We start from the raw sequence: 21,857 nt of genomic DNA, 5'->3' as shown, positions 1-21,857 counted from the left end.
TGCTTCAGATCACCGTAGCACCTTTGTTCACGAGGTGTTGGGGATTTTCAAAGAACAATGTTTTGTTGGGCTACTGAGACACCTTCATTTTACAAGGACAAACAACATCTCCCAAAACATGAAGGCCATTCTGGTAGCAGTGTCCCTAGATGTCTGCATTTGCAATGAATGGTGTGAGTGAGTGGGGTATGAGGAGGGCAATAATGAGTCTGAAAGAATTTTCATAAGTTCCAATGTTACAATGCCAACAACCATCCTGCATTGGTTAAAGCACTCGACATGATAGATCAATCTTCTGTGAGGAGGCAAAGGGGTTTTGGGTAAAGGTTCCCATGTTCTTCTCCCTAGGACTGTAGAGCGCTCCATTGCTTCCCGAAGCTGGGTCTGCGCTCACTAAAAACCCTACAAAAAAACGGCCTCAATGTGTGTCTCATCAACATGCAACACAACAGCACATACGCAAGTTGCATTTACAATGGCGTTAAACTATGTTTCAGCATTTAGCCCGGAGCAGATGGCAATCAGAAGCTGTGCAAATTGGTCTGTATGAGACAACACGCACATTCGTTTAGCATGCAGTGGCAATTTGGAGCAAGTGTACTGTGATTTCCTAGTAGAGCCTGGACTTTCTGGACCCTAGTTCATCTTCTAGAGGGGCTACTCCTCAACACCAACTCCCCCAGCCTATTAGATGCACGGGCTGGACCGATAGACAGGTGGTGAAGGTTAGGAAAAGCAAGGCAAGGCAAGGGTTCCTCTTTGGCAACACGAAACACTGACAAAGTCACTCTGCAAAACTGGGAAAATGCTTCTGCTTATTTAGGCAACTATTAAAAGTAAAGGACAAAATGTTTAATCTCTATGTGTAGGCCCGGGAACTGCCCTTTCCAGAAAACTAGAAACCAAACTGGCTGCTTGCACTGGATCAACACAATACACGTTCCCTTCGGTAAATGCAGCATGTTGTTTGGTGGTTTCTTTTTCAAGGACATTTGAATACATTTCCCGTGCGCGCTGCTATAGCGACCTGCAGTGAGGGCATCCACAGGACGCAGAGTTGCTGCAAGAAGGCGTCAGTGCTGCAAATCCCTCTAATCAGATTTGGGCTCCATAACACCCTGGAGGACCCTTGATGTAGGTCGATAAAGCTATTCGTGCCCCTGGCATAGCGTCAATGGAAATACCAAATTGGCCGATACCTTGAAGGGTATATTTTAACAAAAGAAACAAGTTGCATTCTGGAAAAGCCAGTGTTGAATAAAGGCAGAACATCTACTTGAAGTTAAATGTGACCTTTCCATGGAAGGTTCCAGTAGCATTCATTAATTGGCCCTGCGGAAACAGACCAGCAATTATTCGATGCTGACATCTGTTACTGCCTGATATGGACAGCTAGAGGATGTCCTAGGTGCTGATGCTCAAGTAGCGGTTCCGCTTCATGCAAAAGAGAAGAACCCTCGCTTCTCTATGTGGTTTATGGGGCCCAGAAGCTATTCATAGAGGTTTCATTTGTGTGACCCCCCGATTGTCACGATTTGTCGAGATTCTAGTCCTGCACTTGACCACATCTGCACAGCAGTTACACACTAAGTGACCGGTGCATACATTGCTAGGATTAGCTTGTTTGCTAATAGTCTGCATCGTTTCCCCGAGAGGTCTGTTTCTAAACCAGATGGGCTCATGCGCTGCTTCAGTTATTGTTATTTTTTGGCAAGAAACTAAGCACATTGTCTGTGATTTTTCTGAGGTACTGTTGGAGAAAATGAACAGGGCAGTGTGCATCCCCTGTAACTGTTCGGAGCCCCAACACGTAATGCATCCCAGCTTTTCTTTTTGATGGACTTGGGGTTCTTGGTTGCCTCATTGAAAATAAAAGTGGCATATCATTGGCCGTTTGCGAATGCACAGATAGTGAAAGCGTTGCCGGGTGGAATACACGTCCCCTCCTTCCCTCTCAGTGCAAATACCAGACTGTAAAATGTAGGGTGGTACAATATTTAACTCCATTTTGAAAGGCTCCCTAGTGAATACTTTGCTTGTTTTGAGTGTGTGCAGACGCTTTTCTATAAAGTCGGCTTTTTTTTCAATCAATCCTGAACAATTAATGAAGGAAATTAAGATATACTTACCTGAAAACCTTCACTGTGCATTAGGTTTAAATTGCAGGACAAGGGAGTATTGCCGATATACCTACTTAGCCCTCCACATTGGATTTTCAGTGCCACGAAAATTCCTGACCTCTGCGTGAAATTTGTGGCGGTAATTGCTTAAAAGAGGAACATTTCAAAATTGGTGCACATTCTGCTTGCCAGTTTTTGAATATCTCCACTGCCAATTGTGTATTTATCTTGCATCTACCAACTGCCAGTTTGCGGAGGTCCAGCTTTGGCAACATGGTATGCCTTTTTTAGTTTTTCGCAACTGGTAGTGTGGGGTCAGGGGCGTTGTAATAATGGCGGTCCCGTTGTCAATTGAGTTATTGTTTAGCCAGTCCTCTAGGCCTTGATTACCCAGAAGTGGAAAGGACACCTGCTCATTATCACTGCTTGCCATCAGGAGATTTGCAATCAGATATGATGGCACGCCCAGCTTGATGGTGGCGGATGGTGGTGTCAGGAAGGCACACTGAGGTGAAGGATGGCTGTTGGCACAACATTCCTTGGCAGCACAGAGCAGGACTCAAAGGAAAAAGGAGCTCATTGTTGATGACACTCGCATGCAGTGAGTGACACATCGAAATTCTACAAACCACTGCAGCTCGTGTAGACCACGTTGATTAACAGAGGCGTAGCCAGTATTGTCTAACAAGGGGGGCCTGAAACTAATGTAGTTGGGCCAACCGCAGTGACATTAACATCTGTAAATGCTCACACACTGCTGGTGAGTGGGCAGTTAAAGATTTTGTGTGGACTTTGCCCGCTCAAGCCCTACCCTGTCTACGCCTCTGCGTTGATGTTAAGATGGATTTCTGAACTCTGACCTGGTAAGCAGAGGTTCAGAAGGCCAGCCTAGTTTCTTGGAACAGGGTAACCTTCTGGACAAGCCAGACCAATCAAGGTAGCATTGGTGGCGGTCAAGACTAGGACTCAAGAGGAGTGAGGGTGATTGAAAGTCCACAATGAGCACACACAGCAAACGACACCACAAATTACCCTCAGTCCGGTGTATATATCAAAAATAAATCTACATTTATTAAAGGCTTTTTAAATCAAACACAAGGTGAAACCACAGCAATATTAACAATTCTAACACAACCTTATACTAGGCAACATACATACATTCACTATTGGCCTAAAGCAAGATTAAACAAGTAAGGATCGGCAACCTGTAACAGAAGAGGGTCAGACAGTGCAAATATAATTTAGGCAATTCTTCAAGAGTCTCAACCCTAAATAATAGGCAGTCCAATCCCTACGAAGTGTGGAGCATTGTGCTCAAAAGTACATTTAGCACAGCAGCGCTTGATCGTGCGTTAAAATACAAAATGGGTCGCTTCAAGGGGCTTTAGTGTCTCAGGAAGGGGGGGGTAAGGCGATGATGAATAGAGTTCCACTATTCGAGGAGCTCAACAAGGGCGCAGAGCTATTTCCAGGAATCAGGAATAAGATGGTAGTTCAGACTATCCAAACAAAGGTGAATGGCCCTTGGGGACAATTGTGCGTAAAAGTCAATGGATGCGCCAGGGGACACCGGTAAGTGTTGCAAGTACTCAGCGACCCTCAACGCAGTCCGGACCAAACTTCGCCAGTTTGGTCCAGTTTGCTTGCAGGTTCGAGTCCAGCAGTTGCGTGTCTTTCTGGCTTTCAAGGCCTATGTTCCGAGACCTCAGCCTGTGGCGAGACAGTGTCTTTTTCTCCACTTCTGGGGAAGGAATTGGGCCAGTTCTCCAGCAGGTCGTCTTAGGGAACATAAGAGCAAGGCACCCACGAAGCATGTCACCACAGCGGGCGACACAGGAACCGCATAGGCTCGGGTTCAGGTGGACTCTACTAATTCCAGACCTAGGAATACTGGTGTATGAAACTCGGCAGGAGAGTGCCTCCTACCAAGAGCTTACGGTTCTCAAAGTCTCAGAGCAAAGGTCCCGTATGAGCTGGTCAGTTCACTGGGTGGTCCAGGAACAATTCTGAAGGGGCTTGTTTGCAAGTGAAGAAGGACGTGCCGATAGTAGTTAGACCCACTATTCCAAAGGGTCAATGTGCCCTTGCAGGCCATCTATGATCAATGAGAAACAGAGGCTCTGGTGGGACAGCTGCAGGGTCTGGGTGCCAAACCTTCCAGTGGGTCACCAGCAGTTCCACAGATCTGTTTCTTCGGTTCAGGATACTTGGCTCCTTTTCTTCTAAGTTCGGTGTGCACTCAGAAGATCGACCTGGAATAGGTTAAGAGTGCCATCTTTTGTCCAAAGTTTCCTTCGCACCAAAACGAAGGGAAGCCAATGGGAGATCTGCTCACATTCAACCATCCCAGACGTGGACCAATCACGGACCAGTGGCCCCAGTCATCCCAACACACCGGACATCCTAGAACCCAGGATGTGTATTGGAACTAGACAGGTCCAGCTCACATTCTGGGCACACCCACATAAGGCATGCAGAAGCCTGCAAAAGCTTAGGTTTGCGTGGGGTCCTGCATGACCAAATAAGGAATTTCCCGGGTCTACTCGACCTGGGGAAGGCAGAGAGATAAAATGGCCGAAGAACAGAACAAAGGAGATTGTGGCATGCCCATTTTAGGCACTGACCACAGTCCTGGACCATGCGGTTTGGACCATTGAAAAGAGTCCAAATGCTTTAAAAAGTTACTGCTGCCACCAGCTCTGTCATGGGCACACTTGTACATTCACCAAAAATCCCTTGAGGGAGTCTACAGCCTTACAAAAATGAAAAAGACACCCCAGCGCACTGTACTGGAAGGTACATTGTACACTGATAAAAAGTAACCAAGACATGGCAAGAAAGTGAAAGACTAAGGGAAACAAAGTCTCCCAGTACTGAAAGTCTGAAGGGCATGTCAGTTTCCCCTTAACAAGGTGAGCAAAAGCCCAGTGGAGTACAGCTGATGGGTGGGCTCCACTGGTAAAAGTCAGTCTAGGATGGTCAGACAAAAACAAAAAGTTGCAGGGGTACACAACTGGAGGGAAAATTACACATAAATGGAAATCACAGTTTATAGTCCATGAACGATGATGTGCCTCGTCCAGAAACTCCTCATCTCACGTCACCACATTTTGACTAGCTTTTACACTACTCTCAGTGGATGTCTGGCTCCCAACACTTCCAAATCCACTCTACATCAAACCCATTTCTAACTGTCACTCAAGGTCAAAGCTCAACAATGTTATTGCTCTTGTGGAGGTTCTTTGAGCTATTTGAAAACATGTAATTTGCAAGCCAATCAACAAAAAGATGTACTTGGAATAACTTTATATATTAACTGAAAACCATATTTACTAAATGTTCACTCATTCAGTAAACCTGCATGAGATAATGAGTTAAGGTAACTTAAAAACCATGCCGGCAGCTCAGAAATCAAGGCAATGTATCCAAAGCAAGAACAACTAACCTGGATGTCAGAATTAGCAAACCTAAAAGCTGTTGCCTTGTCCTCAAAGTCTTCTGCTCCTAAAATGTAATACACAATAGGAAAAGTTAGTTTTTCATTCTTTTTAAAATACAAAACAAAATGCACAAATTATGTATTGCATCAGGGTAGTATGATGTTTGGCACTCCAACATTGTGAAAACCTCATTGCTATAAACACCCATCTTGACATAGACCCTTCTGTAGAGCCACAATTCAACCATTTATAAAGTGAAACATGGTTCAGTACTTTTGTTAGGGTACAGATGAACTCTCAACCACACGAACCTTAGGAACTACCAAACCATTACAAACCTCTCTTATGCAGCAGCATAACTGAACAATGTCTTTGGGCTAAATTTGCAAACGTGTTTGGACAATTATCCCCTCTCTGAAGACCTGCACCTGCATAAGCGTACTTGTTTGGTTAGAACACGATTGATTTTACCACAAGAAAACAAATAATTGTAAATAGCACTTGGGGAGACGAGAAAGGACGAGACAAACCTGACACTGGAGAAACCTGGAGAAGAATGGGGATGGCTGCTGATGTAGGGTTAACAGAAAAACAGACACAAGTGAAGAAGGGTGGCTAATTGGTGTAAGAGGCAGCAAAGCACATCAACTTGTATTGTATTGTATTGAGTTATTTATATAGCACACTTTCCCCATTTGTATGGCCTCAATGCGCTTTTTCCTGGTTGGAACGCCCTCATTGACCGTAGTCAATGTGTCAAGGAAAGTTTTTAAAGTTTTTAATTTTAGGAGATGCATGTGTGCATTTTTGCTGGTCTATGGCTTGGGTGGCTGGCTAGGCTCGACTAAGCAGCCCAATGGTCCAGGCACGTGGGAGAGCGCTGTTGGAGGTTGCGATAGAGAGCTATTGTTGAGAGATTCGATGTGTGGCCGGCTGTACCGAATTTCATTTTGTTGGTAGTCACTGTATACGAGTGGCAGAAGTGTTGAGGTACGTCTGTGTTTCAGTGTGTACGGTTATATGCGCTGCTAGACCGGAAAGCATAGCCGTAGCTGCATTCTATCGTGCCTGGGTGCTTGGTCGTGTCTGCAGCCTGTGTCCTCAGATGATGTGTCCTCAGATGAAGCGTAGGTATACGTACCTGAGGTCTTCAGGGGATATACGTACCGTGATCTTCAGAGTTCTTTGGCTGGTGCAATCTCTGTTCCGAGCGCTGGGTTGGTCTCATCATTCATGGTCTCTCTGGTGAAAAGGGTCGTTTGATGCGCCTGGCTTGGATGGGTATATTGCGTTGTGACTTAGTGATGGGTGAGGGCTACCCTGGGCCACCCCATCTCATTGTTTGTGGTCTCTCTTGTGGACGGGTCTGGTGGGCGGGGGGCGCGGTAAGAATGTTGCGGGAGTGCCACAGCGAAGGCTACTGGCATACCTGGAGTACTTGTCAGGTGGGAGTGTTGTTGTGGGAGGGGCGATAGTGTTTTTGTGATCTATCTTGGCACCAAGACAGATCGCCAATTGATCCAATCGCTATAGACCGAAATCTGAAAACAGCCCAAAACTCCAGAACACCACATCATTTTACCCCAACCCACACAGCACGAACCATTTCAAAGTACAATGCAACGGTCCCCTTTGAAATAAACAAAACAAAATTAAGCAAAGCACACTAATGAAAAATAAAGCAGGAAAACGGATCACCCTTTCAGAAGCACAAAATCCTTGGAAGAAGCCAGCATATTTATTGACAGGCCCCACTGACTGACCTTACTCGTGACTATCCTATATGTTGTCTTCAACAAACACAATTCCAAGGCAAATAACCAACAAAGATAAACTTACTCTTGTGCCCGGCCCCATAGTCTCACCCTCGAATCTGCCATATCAACACTAAAACCAGCCTGCCAGACCATCCCCTCAGCCACTAACCTGTTCTACTGCAACGCTCCAAAATATTCTCCATGTGTTTCCATATTTCTAATATTCCACTATTTGACATCATCCAATGAAACCAAATTAGCATACACAATGACAACTTTAGGAGGACTTCCGAAATTGCCATTCACAAGGTGGTCTACTGTTTGCACATACACTGCATTAGAAGTCACCACAGTTGGCACCTTGCACCACCTCCTGCTGCCATGATACTCCTTATTCTTTGCTTGGACTTTGGATACTTTTGCATCATTTAATCCATTATCAAAAACAAGGTGGAAGCAGTACAGACCCTTAACAATTCAAAAGGTGCCTTGCAAGTGAAAGAATAACGCTGTCCTCAACAAGCATGGCATTCATTCGAGTGCTTCTCTGATAGTCGAACCACCAGAAACCTGCCACTCAACACAATCCATCATGAGGTTGAGACACTTTGCAAGGCCATATGTATAGTGATGATGCAGACACGGCCTGATGTTAGAAGGAAGCTCCCAGGCACTCACTTAGGGAATGAAGTTCGTTGAACTCAAAGTAGGATGTCGCCACCTTTTGTTAGGGGTGTCCAGTACAAAAGACTACACGGTGCCAGAGGTTTTTTTTTTTAAAGGAATGCCCACAAAGAGGCAAGATTACATTTACTCACATCTCATTAAAGTGTTGATGCAGGGTACAGGTAAGTTATTTAGGTGCAGAGACACTATAGGAGAAGTTTTAACTTCAGCGTAAGTCTGACAGTTCACCCGGTGTACTTATGTCTTGTATAGGCTCTATTGGCATTAAGTCTTGTGTAAAACCTAATGGAACAGATGGATTGACTTCTGAGAGCCTGAGCTTGATACTGGTTCTGGGGTTTTGCAGTAGCCAATGGCAAGAAAAATGTCCAATGTTAAAGATCGAGTCTGTTGTGGGCTGAAGTCAGGAAGGAAGCACAGACGACACACACGGCAGAGAAACAAAGAGTAGGCTTTATTCAGTCTGGTAAATTCCTGGAGAGCCACGCCGCCCTCCAAAGCCTCTGCCAGTCCCAGCCAACTGCTGCTCACCCACCAGTACTGTGCTTACCACTGTAGATGCGCCTTGGAACAATGCAGGCACTCTGCACAATACGGGAGGCAGCACGCAGCAGGCGGGGCAGCGACACAGCCTAGTGCGCTGCTCAGCTCTCACCACACCCCTTCATCCTTATACAAAAGATTCAGAACAAAGTCTTTAAGCTTGGATGGAGTCCAGCACAACAAAATTATGCTCCCTCCTTCTTGTGCTCTCCTAAATTGAGGGTTCGAAATTGAGGGAAGCTCTGAGCTATTTAGCTCCTGCTTCTAGCGTAGGTGAGCCTGGTTTGTTTGAAACCAACAGCTACCAGAAGCTACTTTTAGCTCCCCAAGCCAACTAGTGCATTACAGATATGCATTTGTGATGTTAACTTAGAGTATTTAATAAAATTATGGCTCATCTAGTGCACATCTAAACATAATCAATCATACAAAATGGACAAAAAGTGTGCAACTTGTGGAAGTTAGATTTGTGGGGCGCGGAATACTCGCTCCTGGGTTCCCATTTGGTAGCTTCTGCCTACTGGGTGATGCCCAAAACCCAGGAGCTGGTTTTAGCTCCTGCTCATTGGGCCTCACTACAAGTTTCCCGGTCCGGTAACTACGGTACCAGTAAGCTTGCCAGTACCATAGTTACCGGACCGGCAAACTACGAGTTCTGCTCGCAGGTGCCTTTTCACCCACCAGGTCGGACCTGGCGGGCATACCAGCACCCGCAAGCATAGCATGTCGGATGCACCGGCACCATTCTGAATGGTGCCGGTGCATCCGGCCTCCCCATTCCCATTGATCCTTATGGAGCTCAAATGGGAATGGGGAGTAAAAGTTTCCGGTCCCTGGGAATCGGGAAACACAGGGTCCGGCAGGGTTGTAATGGCCCTGTATTTCCCCATTGCCAGTGGCCGGTATAATTTGCAAGTTTGGCGGTAGCTTGCCGGTTTTACCAGCAAGGCTACCGCCAAACTTGTAATGAGGCCCATTGAATCGAAATTTCGAACATTGCAAGTTGTCCCCTGGTTTTCCTCTTAAGACTTGCTCTTGACTCCTCTCACAGAGTTAAAATCCACCAGGTTGACTTTCCATTGCCTCGCTACTTGATGATCCGGTTTGAATATCTCCTGGCAGTGACCCTTCAGAATATGAACCAACAGTTTGGTCCAAATTGCTTCTCCTTTAAACTAGGGGCATAGGCTCCCTTGTATTCTTTAAAATGTCTCTTGTAGTGGCAACCACTCTTTTCTCTCTGTCCATGTTCCACTCTGCTTCATGACATTTTATCAATTGATTATGGCTCAACTGTGTTCCATCAGACAACAACACAACCGTTCACATGATATTGTCGATCTTCTTAGGAGATTACAATAAAGGAACCCCGTTTTCCTTCCAGCTTTGAATTCCTTACGCGATCTTTGTCATTGACTACAAACAGTTCCACACAAACACGCTTATGCACTTCAAACCACTTTTTATACTTTGCTTAACACTTCTCAGCTCTACTGATCAGTTCACTTCTGTTTACCTTAAATCAGTCCCAATGTTCCTAACCACTCGGGTGACGACTCACATACAGGCCTTCTACCTCGAAAAGCTGTAAACGGGTTGATACCAGTGATGGAATTGGAGTTGTCCAATACGTCCAGATCATATTTCTCAATGTTATGTGATGAATCCAGTGAAGTCATCATTGGTTCCCCAGCGAAGACCTCCGCCCATGTAGCCAGCGGATCGGCAGCTGCTATGAGGGAGGATCACATGGAAGGAGACGACTGCCGGGGAAGGTGGTGACTCCATCGTAAGAGAAGCGGTATTCTCCCCTTTCTCCTGAAGAAACTGGTATGATATCCAAACTTCTAATGGCATACTGTCAATACACTCAAAATCCCATTTATACCTCAAACATTCACAACATACATTTCCCGTTGCTGATATTTCTCTGTATAAAACTTTTGAACAACATTTTTAGAAATCCAATAACATCTATGGACAGTTCCCATAAAGCCGCAATTACTGAAACAAAGAAGTTTATGCATACTAAGAGAAACCTGAAACCTAATGTGCAGACTAGTTTTTTGGCTGGATCTAAAGCGCTTGAGATTTGAAAGTTGAGTCTGCACTCAATGCAACAGAACGGGAGAGAACCGTGCCTGAGAATGTCAAGAGATAGAAGGGGCATTTCTGTGCTTCGGCTCGCGAACATGAGTTACACATACCGGTGTGGCATGAAGGAAGGACAGAGGCAGCAGGTAGTCCTTAAGGACAGTGTACGTGCTGGGGGCTTCAGCGGAGCTCCGGGAGGTAAAGTCGTGCCGGGAAGCAGCATTCTACGGTCCAAGCCTCAGAGGGAAGCTAGCGAGTGAACACGGAGCTGCAAGAAACGATGCAGAAACATCTGCATCGTGTAGGAGACCATCCCAGGGATGAAGCTTCACTGCAGAGGCACGCCATAATTCGGAGACGCTGCAAACTACTGGTGAGACTGCCCACAGCCATTGTGGACTGTTAGCAAGAATTTTCAATATAGTCCTTAATTCCTCCCACCTAGAGACCCCCAGCTCTTTTGCTGGACTTTAGGAATTTTTAATTTTAACCCTGGAGTGGGTGAGCCCTTTTTCTCACTCACTCATGTGTTTTGATCTGATTTGGATTCTGTGTTTTCTTTGTTTTTGGAGTCTGACAAACTCCATAGGCATCTACTTTTTGTATGGTGACTCACAGTACCTTCAGTGCAGTGTCACAGAGAAATCCTTTAGATTTCTATGAAGGTTTAAATACCTTTTCTTGTGAGAACTACTGCTCCCAAGAATAGTAAAGTGAAATTGACTTAACTTACATTGGGCCTCATTACGACCCAGGCGTTAAGGGTTAACGCCGTCGTTAACCCTTAACGCCTGAATCCGATTTTAACGGCTGCTTTTAGCAGCCGTTAAAATCCATGGCGCTAACCTGCCATGATGCTTATTACGCCACCGTAATTTACGGTGGCGTAATTAGCACCTTCCCCACTCCCATTATGCCCTATGGGGCAAAAATGGGAATGGGGAAGGGAAAATGGGAAATGGGGATTTACCGCCCCACTCACCTTGGAATGGGGCGGTAAATCCGCCATCCACCATGGTGTAAACGTAGTTTACACCATGGTGGTAAAGTTGGCGCAATTAGCGCCTGGGTCGTAATGACCCCCATTGTCTCTCTGTAGATCCAGCACACACCATCTTATGTGGAGTGCTGGGTGGTTACTTACTAGCCCCTTTTTCTACCCACTCATGTAACATTTTTTGTGTAACCTTCACTCCTTTAAATGGCTGGTGGCAGTGGTTTAATTTTACTACCATTGTGCTTTTCTACCACGGGATGAACCCTCAGCTGCAGTATAGCACCCATGGGTGACAATTGAGTCAAAATGGCCCGGTCTTCTTTTTTCGCTATTTCTTGCTAGTGAAGTCTTTCTTGGGTTTTACTCTGTGTGCCAAACCAGGTTTAACCTTTTTGTTTGTTTTGCCTTTGGTGGGCTCCAGTGCTGAAACCCGCCTCTGGCTCCAGTGTGTGTGGCAGGGCAGGAAGCAAGGGAGGTGCCTGAAACTCCATTTCCTTGGTCTCCTCGCAACCTGAATGCACCCAGTGCTGATTGGCTGGCTGTGTTTGCAGGACAGCCACCCTGCTGGGTGAGTGACAGCTAAGCTGTGCATGAATTGGAGAAACCTGCATAAAAGGCGAGGGTTCTTGAGCTGAAGACAGAGTCAACCACTGGAAAAAACATCTGACGAAGGAATCATGAAGAGAAGTTTGCAGAATTCTCCTGGACCGTTGAACTGCCTGGTGAAGCCCTGCTGCTGTGCTGAAACTGCTTTTCCAAATCGAATAGAGGAGCTCCGGAGAGGACGACTTCTTCCCTTGGGTTAGTGGGACCAACTAACCCCAAGACGAACTTTGCTGCAAGACCTTCCCCAACCAGCTGTACTTCTTAGAAGCTACTGCAACCCAGTGCCAGGGGTCGAGAAATCCGTAGTCGAGTGGATCTTCTTTAAACCAGGCCAGAGCTCCAGGAACATCCTGAGGACCCTCCCGAAGCAGGACGACCCAAGCTCAAGTCACCTCACCAGAGTACTGGACTCAAAGAGTGAAGAAAGTCCATCAAGTGTCCAAGATCTGCGGTGCTGCTATTTACCGGTATTTACTGGTATCTGAAACTGCCGACCTCCGAACGTTCTCCCTCTTGTCCCCACAACTGAGACTCAGGAACACAGATCTGCAAGTCTGCAACCAGGATAGAAGCCATCTGGATCCTCTTCTTCTAACCGAAGGTACTGTTCTGACTAAGGTGTACTTACCTCTTTGTAGCTTGCTTGTCTTCATTGAGATTTGAAGTAGTAAGTCTGGCTGCTCAATCACTCTACCAACTTGCGCAGTACAGACCTATGCCAATAGGTGGGTTGCCGAATACCAAGATGACAAGATTGATGTAGTCTCCCTGAGGGTTACTGCATACAATCTTTCCTAACAGAGAGCCCGGGGAGTACCGACACACATGCAATCAAGTGAATTAATTATGCGAGACTGCTATTATGGACAATGCTCAAAGGCAGTTTAAATACAGACAAAACCCAATGTTAAAGCAATGCCCAAAAAGAAAAATATTTGACTACTGACAAGATAAAGTGCAGCAAGAAAACCTGAACAGATATGTCAATGTGAGGGAAAGCTGGAGCAAGCATTGCCCTAAGTAAACATATCGAAACACACACATGTTTATGCGGCTGTGACAGTGAAAAGGACAGTGAAACCAATAAGAAGTCCTGATAAAGGAATACACAAGATATTATACCAGGGGATCTGCAGGACCCGAGAGAAGGATTCCTGGCAGGGGAGTATACCAGGCAATCCACCAAGGTTGTATCTTTAACATTGTTTGTTTGTTTGTTTATTTATAGGGCACCCGAAAACCCTTGGGTAGCTGGGCACACAGAATAACAAGAATGCTTAGAACTTGGTTACAGGTTGCATTTTACAGGTTGTTGGTAACATAAATGGTATACAGTAATTACATTATGTACATTCTTTACATGTAAGGGTGGAAAGGTAACAAATTATATACAGTAAATATATTATGTACATTTTACATGCAAGAGTGGAGGGTATGTGTATGTGCCAGATACCTGGCAGAGGAGTATACCAGGGGATCTAAGAAGTCCATAAAAGAAGTCCTGGCAAGCAAATATACCAGGCATTTTGCTACTGTATAAGAACTGTAACACTGTGGCAATATACCTGGCAGGAGAGTATACCAGGAGATACAAAGATCCCACAAGAGGATTCCTGGTAGAGACATTTACCAGACAATATGTTGAAGTTACAATGGAAGTTAAAGAAAGACTACTACAGAATGTATTATTTGAGCAAGAACTTTCAGAATCCAATATAAAAGAACCAAAAGGAACAATTGGACAAAGACACTTTCATGATAACTAGAAACTGTTGTTCGAACGAGACACTTTTACCATCTACCTAAATGTGTTTCGGAAGGGAACCTCCCGCTGGATCCAAGGGTTTCCCCTTGGAAAACACTTTCTGTTGGATGTATCTTTATTTTATGATTACAAAAACTTTTTGCTAAACCTAAGTCGGAGACATTTCCTTGCACTTGTAGTTCTTTGTTTCTAGTGTGAGGGTCGGATTACAATGTTTTGGACACAAGGATTGTTTCTAATGACTTGACACAGACTGATCATATGTTTTAATTTCCTGTGCACAGAAACCCTTCTGTAGGATAGAGTTGGAGGGTTGGCGTTTAAACAACCAATTTCTGTTTAATAAAAATATCAATGAGAATATTACAACTTTGTGCCTGACTCATTTCTGACTCCTCAGTTTCTACTTCTAAATTTGTCATGAGCACTAGCTAAAGGATTCCTTTAACTCTTTTAAACCACTCAACAATTCCATTCAGTCCAGGACAAAACAAAGTAGTCATCTCATGATGCACTGCAGCTTTGCTCAAACATTCAGCAACCACAATTGATTGAAACTGCACCCCACTGTCGGTCAATAATACAGAAGTAAATCCTTCCTCCTAAAAACATTGTCCAAAAAAATCAACAACAAACTTGGCCGATATACCATCTCAAAACTCTATGCACGGCCATCTTGTGTGATGATTAATTAATACAAACAAAACTTGTTTCCTTGATAGCATCTAGACAAAGGTCCAACTATATCCAGAACTAGCTTCTCCCAAAACTGGGTGGGTATCTTCACTGGACACAAGTGAGGCTCTTCTGCCACATGCGATTTGTCACTCGCTGCACATGGACAGTGGCTACCATATGTTCTACTTCTGCATCCATATTGGGCCACCAATAACACTCTCTGACTCTCCTCTGTCGTAGCCCTACCTAAATTACCCTTTTGAGCAATATCCAAAATCACAGGTCTTACTCCCTTGGGCGGAACAATCTTTTCGACTCTACACAAAGCATCACCCTCTGCCCAACAATTCATTATGAACCTGGTCAAACTGTACACTCACCCCATATGAACTTCTGGCCCAACACTCCTCAAGTAATCAACTACCCTCACTAATTGCAAAGTCAGACTCCTTTTCTTCTTGCTGTTTTGGTAACTTCAGGGCACCCTTATGTGTCAAGTGTGCCATCATCGACCATTCCTCCACAGGTAACGTTTCACAATCCATCACAGGCAGTCGTGACAATCTGCAACTACATTTCCAGGGCCAGGAGTGTATATAATTGTAAAATGTAATTCCTGCAGGGCTAGTGCCAAGCGATTTATCCTAGGAGATGTACATGTGTTTCTTCCTATCAGCTCATAAACGAAGGGTTTATGGTCCATCTTTAAAACAAATCAAGTGCCCCACAGAAAGAATTTGAAATGCTCTACTGCCCAATAACATGCCAAAGCATCTCTCTCAATAGTGGAGTATTTTTCTCTGCTCTTTGCAATGACCTGGAAGCGAAAGCTGTTACTACCTCTTGTCCCTCCCCCACCCAAGTCAAGGTTGCTCCAAATTCTACACTACTAGCGTCAGTTGTTGAAATAGTTTTACTTAAAAGACTAAATATGTTTAGCGTTGGGGCTTTTGCAATATATCGCTTTATTTGTGTGAAAATATGGCCATGTGTTTCAGTCAATACAAAAGTTACATTCTTCCTCCAGAATTCCCTCAGAGGTGCACTCAAAGTCGCATAATTGAGTAATACTCAGCCAGACCCAAACAGGCCCTCAGTGTGTCTTTATTGTGATGTGCAGGTTTTTTTTTTTTTTTTTTTAACAGAGCCTCAACTTAACTTGCCTTCGGCCTGATACCCTGGTCATTGATTACATGCCCCAAGTATGACACTTCTTTAACTTTTAATTAGCATTTATCTTTCTTTATCGTGAGCCCTGCTTTTCTGAGTATCTCTAATACTTGTCTCAGACACTTGTCATGGTGCTGGAAATCTACAGTTAATATTAAAATATCATCCGAAAGCATTTTGCATCTTGCCAAAAAGCTCCTCCATTACCCTCTGAAAGACGACTGCTGCTGAAGCAAGACCAAAACCTTTATGCTCCAAATGGGGTTACAAATGATGTCAGGGGTCTAGAGCCAGGATGCAATTCTATCTGGCGGTACGCACTTGACAGATCAATAGTTGTAAAATACTTTGCTACATGCAACAGGAATATCATCTCCTGCACTTTGGGGAGTGGGTGATGATCCATCCATATGTTAAGGGATCTCATGTCTACACACACATCCTAACCCGCTTTGTCCAATTTCTTTGCCATTAGTACTGGGGACATCAACTCTGCAGCTTCTATCGGTTCAACAATTTCATGGTCACACAATTTGCCTAGTTCATATTTCAGTTTTTCTCTCAACATCAAGGCTACAGGTCTTGCCTTGTGTGATACTGGTTTTGACCCCTCTTCAATATTATTTGGTGGGTTAAAGCGTTTCAGACATCCTACTTTATTCTTAAAAACATCTCTAAACTCATCACAGATATTACTTTAAATTAACATCACATGCATTTGGGTCTTTTTCAAATCTTTTTCCCGTTTCTAACACAGTAAGGATACTCCTTTTTTAGCTACAAACACTTTATCCCACACTTTCCTACCTTTAAATTCAATTCCCACCATAAATGTCCCTAAACATTTGATAGGCATCCCTACATAACATTTGAGGTTTATGTCTAAACTTTTGAGGTCCTCTAAACTGAACAACAATTTGAGGCATCTGTCTGCGCCTATCAGAGTGTACTTGGAGCCTGAATCAGCCATCATACTCAATTCTTTCCCATTCAATCGCACTAGACACCAGGGAGCATCAAAATTAGTCTCTTCTACAGATGCTATTAACGGTTCACTAATGTCATCTTGAAAGAAATGCATTTCTTTATCAACATATCTCATTTCCCTGTCCAGTTTACATCTATAAATATTTTCTAAGTGACCATGTCTATTGCATCTCCTACATGTTGCTCCTTTGCCCGCACAGGATGCTTTCGTTGCTATGCGAACGTTACCTTCACATGCAAAACACAAATTCCTGTCCGTTCCTACTCCACTGGGGCCTGAAATTTGCACTAGCAGGAAACCCTTCTGCTCTACTCCACCGTGTTCTATTGTTCATATTCTGCGAACTCTCCATTCTATTCGGTGGTCTCTGGAATTTTGTCTTTTTGCTGCTCACATCGTTGACTTCTCCCTTAGAAGTGTTTGTCAAGGTTAAGGAATAGGCCACAGAATGCTCCGACATCTTCGTCACAGTTATAGTTTGTTCCAATGTAAGTACTTCATCATTAATAGCCTTTCCTGTAGCCTTTTGTCTGTTGTGCTTCTCACTATCTGATCACGTAACAAGCTATCAGCAAAAGGGACTCAAACTCACAATTCTTAGCTAAACTACATAGGGATGACACACACACACACACACACCTTTTAGTTAACTTCTTGGGCATGGGAGAAAAACAATTGGCGTTCCATTATTACATTTACAATGGGACCAAATTGTTCTGTTAAAATATGTTCTGTTGCATGGAATATGTCATGTGCATCCCCTGCTTCTTCCTCAACTGGAACCATTGGTAAAGTTAAAACATTTCTCCACCCTTCAACCCCTAGACTTTAAAACAAAATTGCTTACTTCCCGTCTGGTTCAAAATTCTTCCCTCCAATTGCTATTGGGTAAGTGTCAAACATTTTCTTCCAGTGTACTCATGCACCCTGGTTCTGTGTAGTGGGCTGGAAGACGGGTAAGGGTTGAATAGTGGCCTCTATGCTGAATAACACAACAAGCTCATATAACAAACTAATACAATAAACTAAAATAAGAAGCCAAAGTAGCAAGCTAAAGTATTAAGTTAAAATAATTACTCACTGCGGTGCAGCAGGTGATTTTTCCAGCGTGGCTCTCCTCTTGGCTTTTCCCTTACTAAGTGGGGGCCAATGGCAGTGTGCGTGCCTGCTGCTGCAGCATTCCCTGTGTCTTCAAATATATTTTGGTCATCAGCTCATGCCTTGCATTGGCAGTGCTTTCCCAGCACTCTCCTAAAGGTATTCAATACAGCCAGAAGAGGACACTGTGGCCACGGTTCTCCCTCACGGTTCCAGGGAGCATCCTGCAATTCCTGCTTCCATTTTCTTTCTTTATTTTTCTATCACACTCTTCGTTAATTGTGGGCTGAAGTCAGGAGGGGAACACAGGCACCATGGGAGACAGGGAAACAAAGAGTAGGCTTTATTTAGCCTGGTAAGTTCCTGGGGAGCTGCACCGCACTCCACAGCCTCTGCCGCTGCCCGCCAACTGCCGGTCACCCTCCCGTAACTTGCTAACCGCTGAAGATGCACCTTTGAACAATGCTGGCGCTCAGTACTGCACAGGGGCAGCACACAGCAGGCAGGGCAGCGACGCAGCCTCGGCACACAGCTCGGTTACCGCAAAAGAGTCCACTGTTAGAGCTAGCGCTCGGCTTCAAAGCACTCTTGTTAATCTTAAAAAGGTAATCAGAGTAACAGGGAAGCACACAGTCGAGTATCCTTGGGTATTTCTGAACATTGACAATCGATGCTCAGCCGCTGTTGACCTTGCAAGGCGAAAAGGTCAACAGGAGCCGTTCCTGTGGGCCTGTTGTCCAGCTGCAGGTCCAGTTGGGAAAGAGGATCAAGCAAAGACTGTTGTCGGGGTCTCTGATGAAGCAGACATGTGGATTGTTAGGCAAAGTTTGTATGCCATACCCTTTGGGACCACTACACACAACTAGGACTGCAGGTGTAAGCAAAACCAACCTTTGGTATAAGTCTGTAACACACAGTTTTTTTGGTAGCAAGCTGAGCAGCCAGGCTTTTCTCAAGAGGGAATGTGAGCTTGTAAGGATGTTACACAGAGGTCTACAATCACAAGTATTCAGATGGATACTTAAACTCAAGGTTTCTTGGTAAAACACTTCTTAATTTATTTACACAGTCAGTTAGAAAACATTCACTAAAAGGTGGCAATCAATATCACACAAACATATACTACAATACTTCACCCTAACCGGTTCTGAAACATTTACACTACTTTGAAGGAGGAGCAAAATGGCATTCAGAGCAGTTGAAGTAGGAGCAAAAAGGAATAAGTTAATAAAACGAATATCAGAATTACTCTTAAACAGTGCAAATAGTTTGGGTTCACCAGAGGAGTTGATTCAATGCAATAGCTAGGCCAAAGTCAATGGGCTAGTGTCTTGTATAGGTAAAAACGGTTCTGGTATTTAAACCGAAAAGTCTTTGCCACGGTTCTCGGAAGTAGTTCACGGAAGAAAGGTTCATATATAAATGTAAAATAACATAACATATGTCGGGTCATAAGCTGACTAGGCCTGCAAGTTGCCAAAGTTATATGCACTTTCGCAGTGAGGCAAGTTCTCTTGGTCGGGTTTTCACAGTACCTTATATTGAAGCAAAAGATGCAGCTGAAGACTTCTGTTCCTGGCAGTTCCTGCAGATCTCGCTGTTCCTGAACCTCAGTCGTGGGGGCCAGAGGGAGGATGTCGGGGGACTCCTGCACTGCACAGGGACTGGTCACAAAGCTGGCAAACTGGCAAATCTTTGATTCCGGTAGCTGTCTTACAGCGCACAAGCTGGTGTCCTTCTCCCTGGTTATTCAGTTTCCTCTGAAGAAAATACAACCAGCTCCGAGAATTGTGTCCGGGTGGCTTATGAGTTGATTGGTCCTACCAACTCAAAAGGAAGAAGTCGAGGTGAACAGAGCTCCACCGGGCAAACCAATGGTCCAGTAGTTGCAGCAGTCGTCCTCTTCCAGCTCGTCTTCAGTTCTTTCGTTCCAGTGGTCGACTCTGCCTTTCAGTCAGAGACTTGCCTTTTAAACAGTTTTCTCCCGATCAGTCCAGCCTAGCTGCCACTCACCCAGCAGGGTGGCTGTCCTTACTTGACAGTCAGCCAGTCAATCACGCCAGAGTGCATTTGGGTCTCGTAGGAGACCAAGCACAGGGAGTTTCGGGCACCTCCCTCAATCGGGCGCCAGAGGCGGTCCTCAGTCCTAAAGCCCGACAAAGGGACCAAACCTAGTTTGGCACGCAGAGACAAACTCCAGAAGGACCTTTCCAAAAAGAAATGGTAAAAAAAGAAGACCGGGACCTGTTTAAACAAAGGGGGCTCAGGCGCCATCTTGAAAAACATGGCTCCCGCGATTTTTAGCTACCGGTGTTCGCAGTCGGGAAAAATCATGGTAGTTCATTGTAAAACCACTGCCACCAGCCATTTCGATAGGAAAGGGTAGCATTTGACTGATACATGCATTTCTAGACATAGGGGATACTAGGTAACCCCTCCAGCACTCTATTCTAAGATGATGTGTGCTGGGTCTAGGAATTTAGAAAGACTAGTAAAGTCAACTTCACTTTACTTTCTCTGGGAAACAGTAGTTTATCCCAGAGAAGGTATTTAAACCTTGGGACAGCCTAAAAGGCTTCCCTGTGTCACTGCACTGAGGGTGCTGTGTGACACACATGAAAAGATGATGCCTATGGAGTTGTCTAAAACTCCATAATCAAAAGAAACACAGAAAACAAACAGAATTAAAAGTACAAAGTCCCAAAGGTCAGCAAAAGGATCATGCGGCTGTTAGTAGAAAGACAGTTGTTGCATCCATAGATAAGTTTGCAGGTATAGGCCGTGGCCGACGCAGTAGCGTTAAGCTGTTTTTTAAGGTTCAGTTTAGCATCTAGATAGAAGCCTAAGGTTTTTGTTTCCTTGGCCGTTGTGATCAGGTTGACATCTATGTTAAATTAGGTGTATTTGGGATTATGTTTTCTAATGTAGGTGGAGGCACCTAAGATGAGAATTTCAGTCTTCTTGTAATTCAGGCATAAACTGTGGGTAGCCATCCAGGCCTAAATGACGAGATAGATTTGATTAAGTCGCTCATTGTCAGCGTCATAATTGCCTGATAGTGGGATCAGTATCTGGGTGTCATCTGCATAATTAGTGTAGATGACACCCAAACAGTCCAGTATGTCGAATAATGGTTTTGTAAAAACATTATACAATGTAGGCGAGACGCATGATCCTTCTGGCACATCGCAACTGATGGGGATGGAGTCAAGAGGCGTCTGATGGAGAGAATACTCTCATCATTCTATTGTTTAGAAAGGACTTGATCCATAATGCAGCCTCAGGTGAGAAGTTCGCTGCTGAAGAGAGATGCTCGCACAGTATATTAAGGTCTTCCAGATCGAAGGCGGCAGAGAGGTCTAGTAGCAGGGGTAGTGCACATTGTGTTTTGTCTTTTATCTGGTCAATTTGTGCTATGAGAGCAGTTTCAGTTCAATGGAGGGGTCTGAAACCTGATTGTCTGAGGCCTAACAGATGATTTACCACTAAGTATGACTGGATTTGGAGGTAGCGTCCCAAGAAGGGACTGCATCTCTGAAATCAGAATGAGTCATAACTGGCTTACCATTCAGGACAGAATTTACTTCAAGCTTGTCTCCATCACTCACAAATGCCTTAATATGGCCGCCCCCAAATACCTGATAGGCAAAATCAACCTATAAACATCAATGAGACCTATTAGATCTGTCAACTCCTGTTTTATCTTCACCCCGTGCTTCAACTTAAAAAGAGCAGGGGGCACTAGTTTCCCCGTACAAGCCGCCTTAGCCTGGAATTCCTTCCCTCTATACTTACGCTCGGACCTACACTTCCACAGCTTCAGGCTTAACACTAAAAAATGGCTTCTTACCAATGACACCATGACCCATCTGGCCTGAGCCTACACAAGACTTTAACAGTGATTGCTACCTGCT

General features: G+C 44.6%; 1 protein-coding gene across 1 annotated transcript in view; it reads right to left on the bottom strand.

Moving 5' to 3' along the window:
- HPS1 (HPS1 biogenesis of lysosomal organelles complex 3 subunit 1) overlaps positions 1-21,857 on the bottom strand; it is a 591,196-nt gene that overhangs the window by 192,245 nt on the left and 377,094 nt on the right. The window contains exon 11 of the mRNA XM_069611540.1: positions 5,566-5,624. Coding sequence (XP_069467641.1) covers positions 5,566-5,624 — 59 coding nt within the window. The remainder of the gene's footprint in view (positions 1-5,565; positions 5,625-21,857) is intronic.

This window comes from Ambystoma mexicanum, chromosome 8 (genome assembly GCF_040938575.1).
Source record: "Ambystoma mexicanum isolate Mex_15411 chromosome 8, UKY_AmexF1_1, whole genome shotgun sequence".
NCBI classification, from domain to species: Eukaryota; Metazoa; Chordata; class Amphibia; order Caudata; family Ambystomatidae; genus Ambystoma; species Ambystoma mexicanum.
The sequence above is the reverse complement of the archived record's forward strand: the minus strand, read 5'-3'. Positions and strand labels throughout refer to the sequence as shown.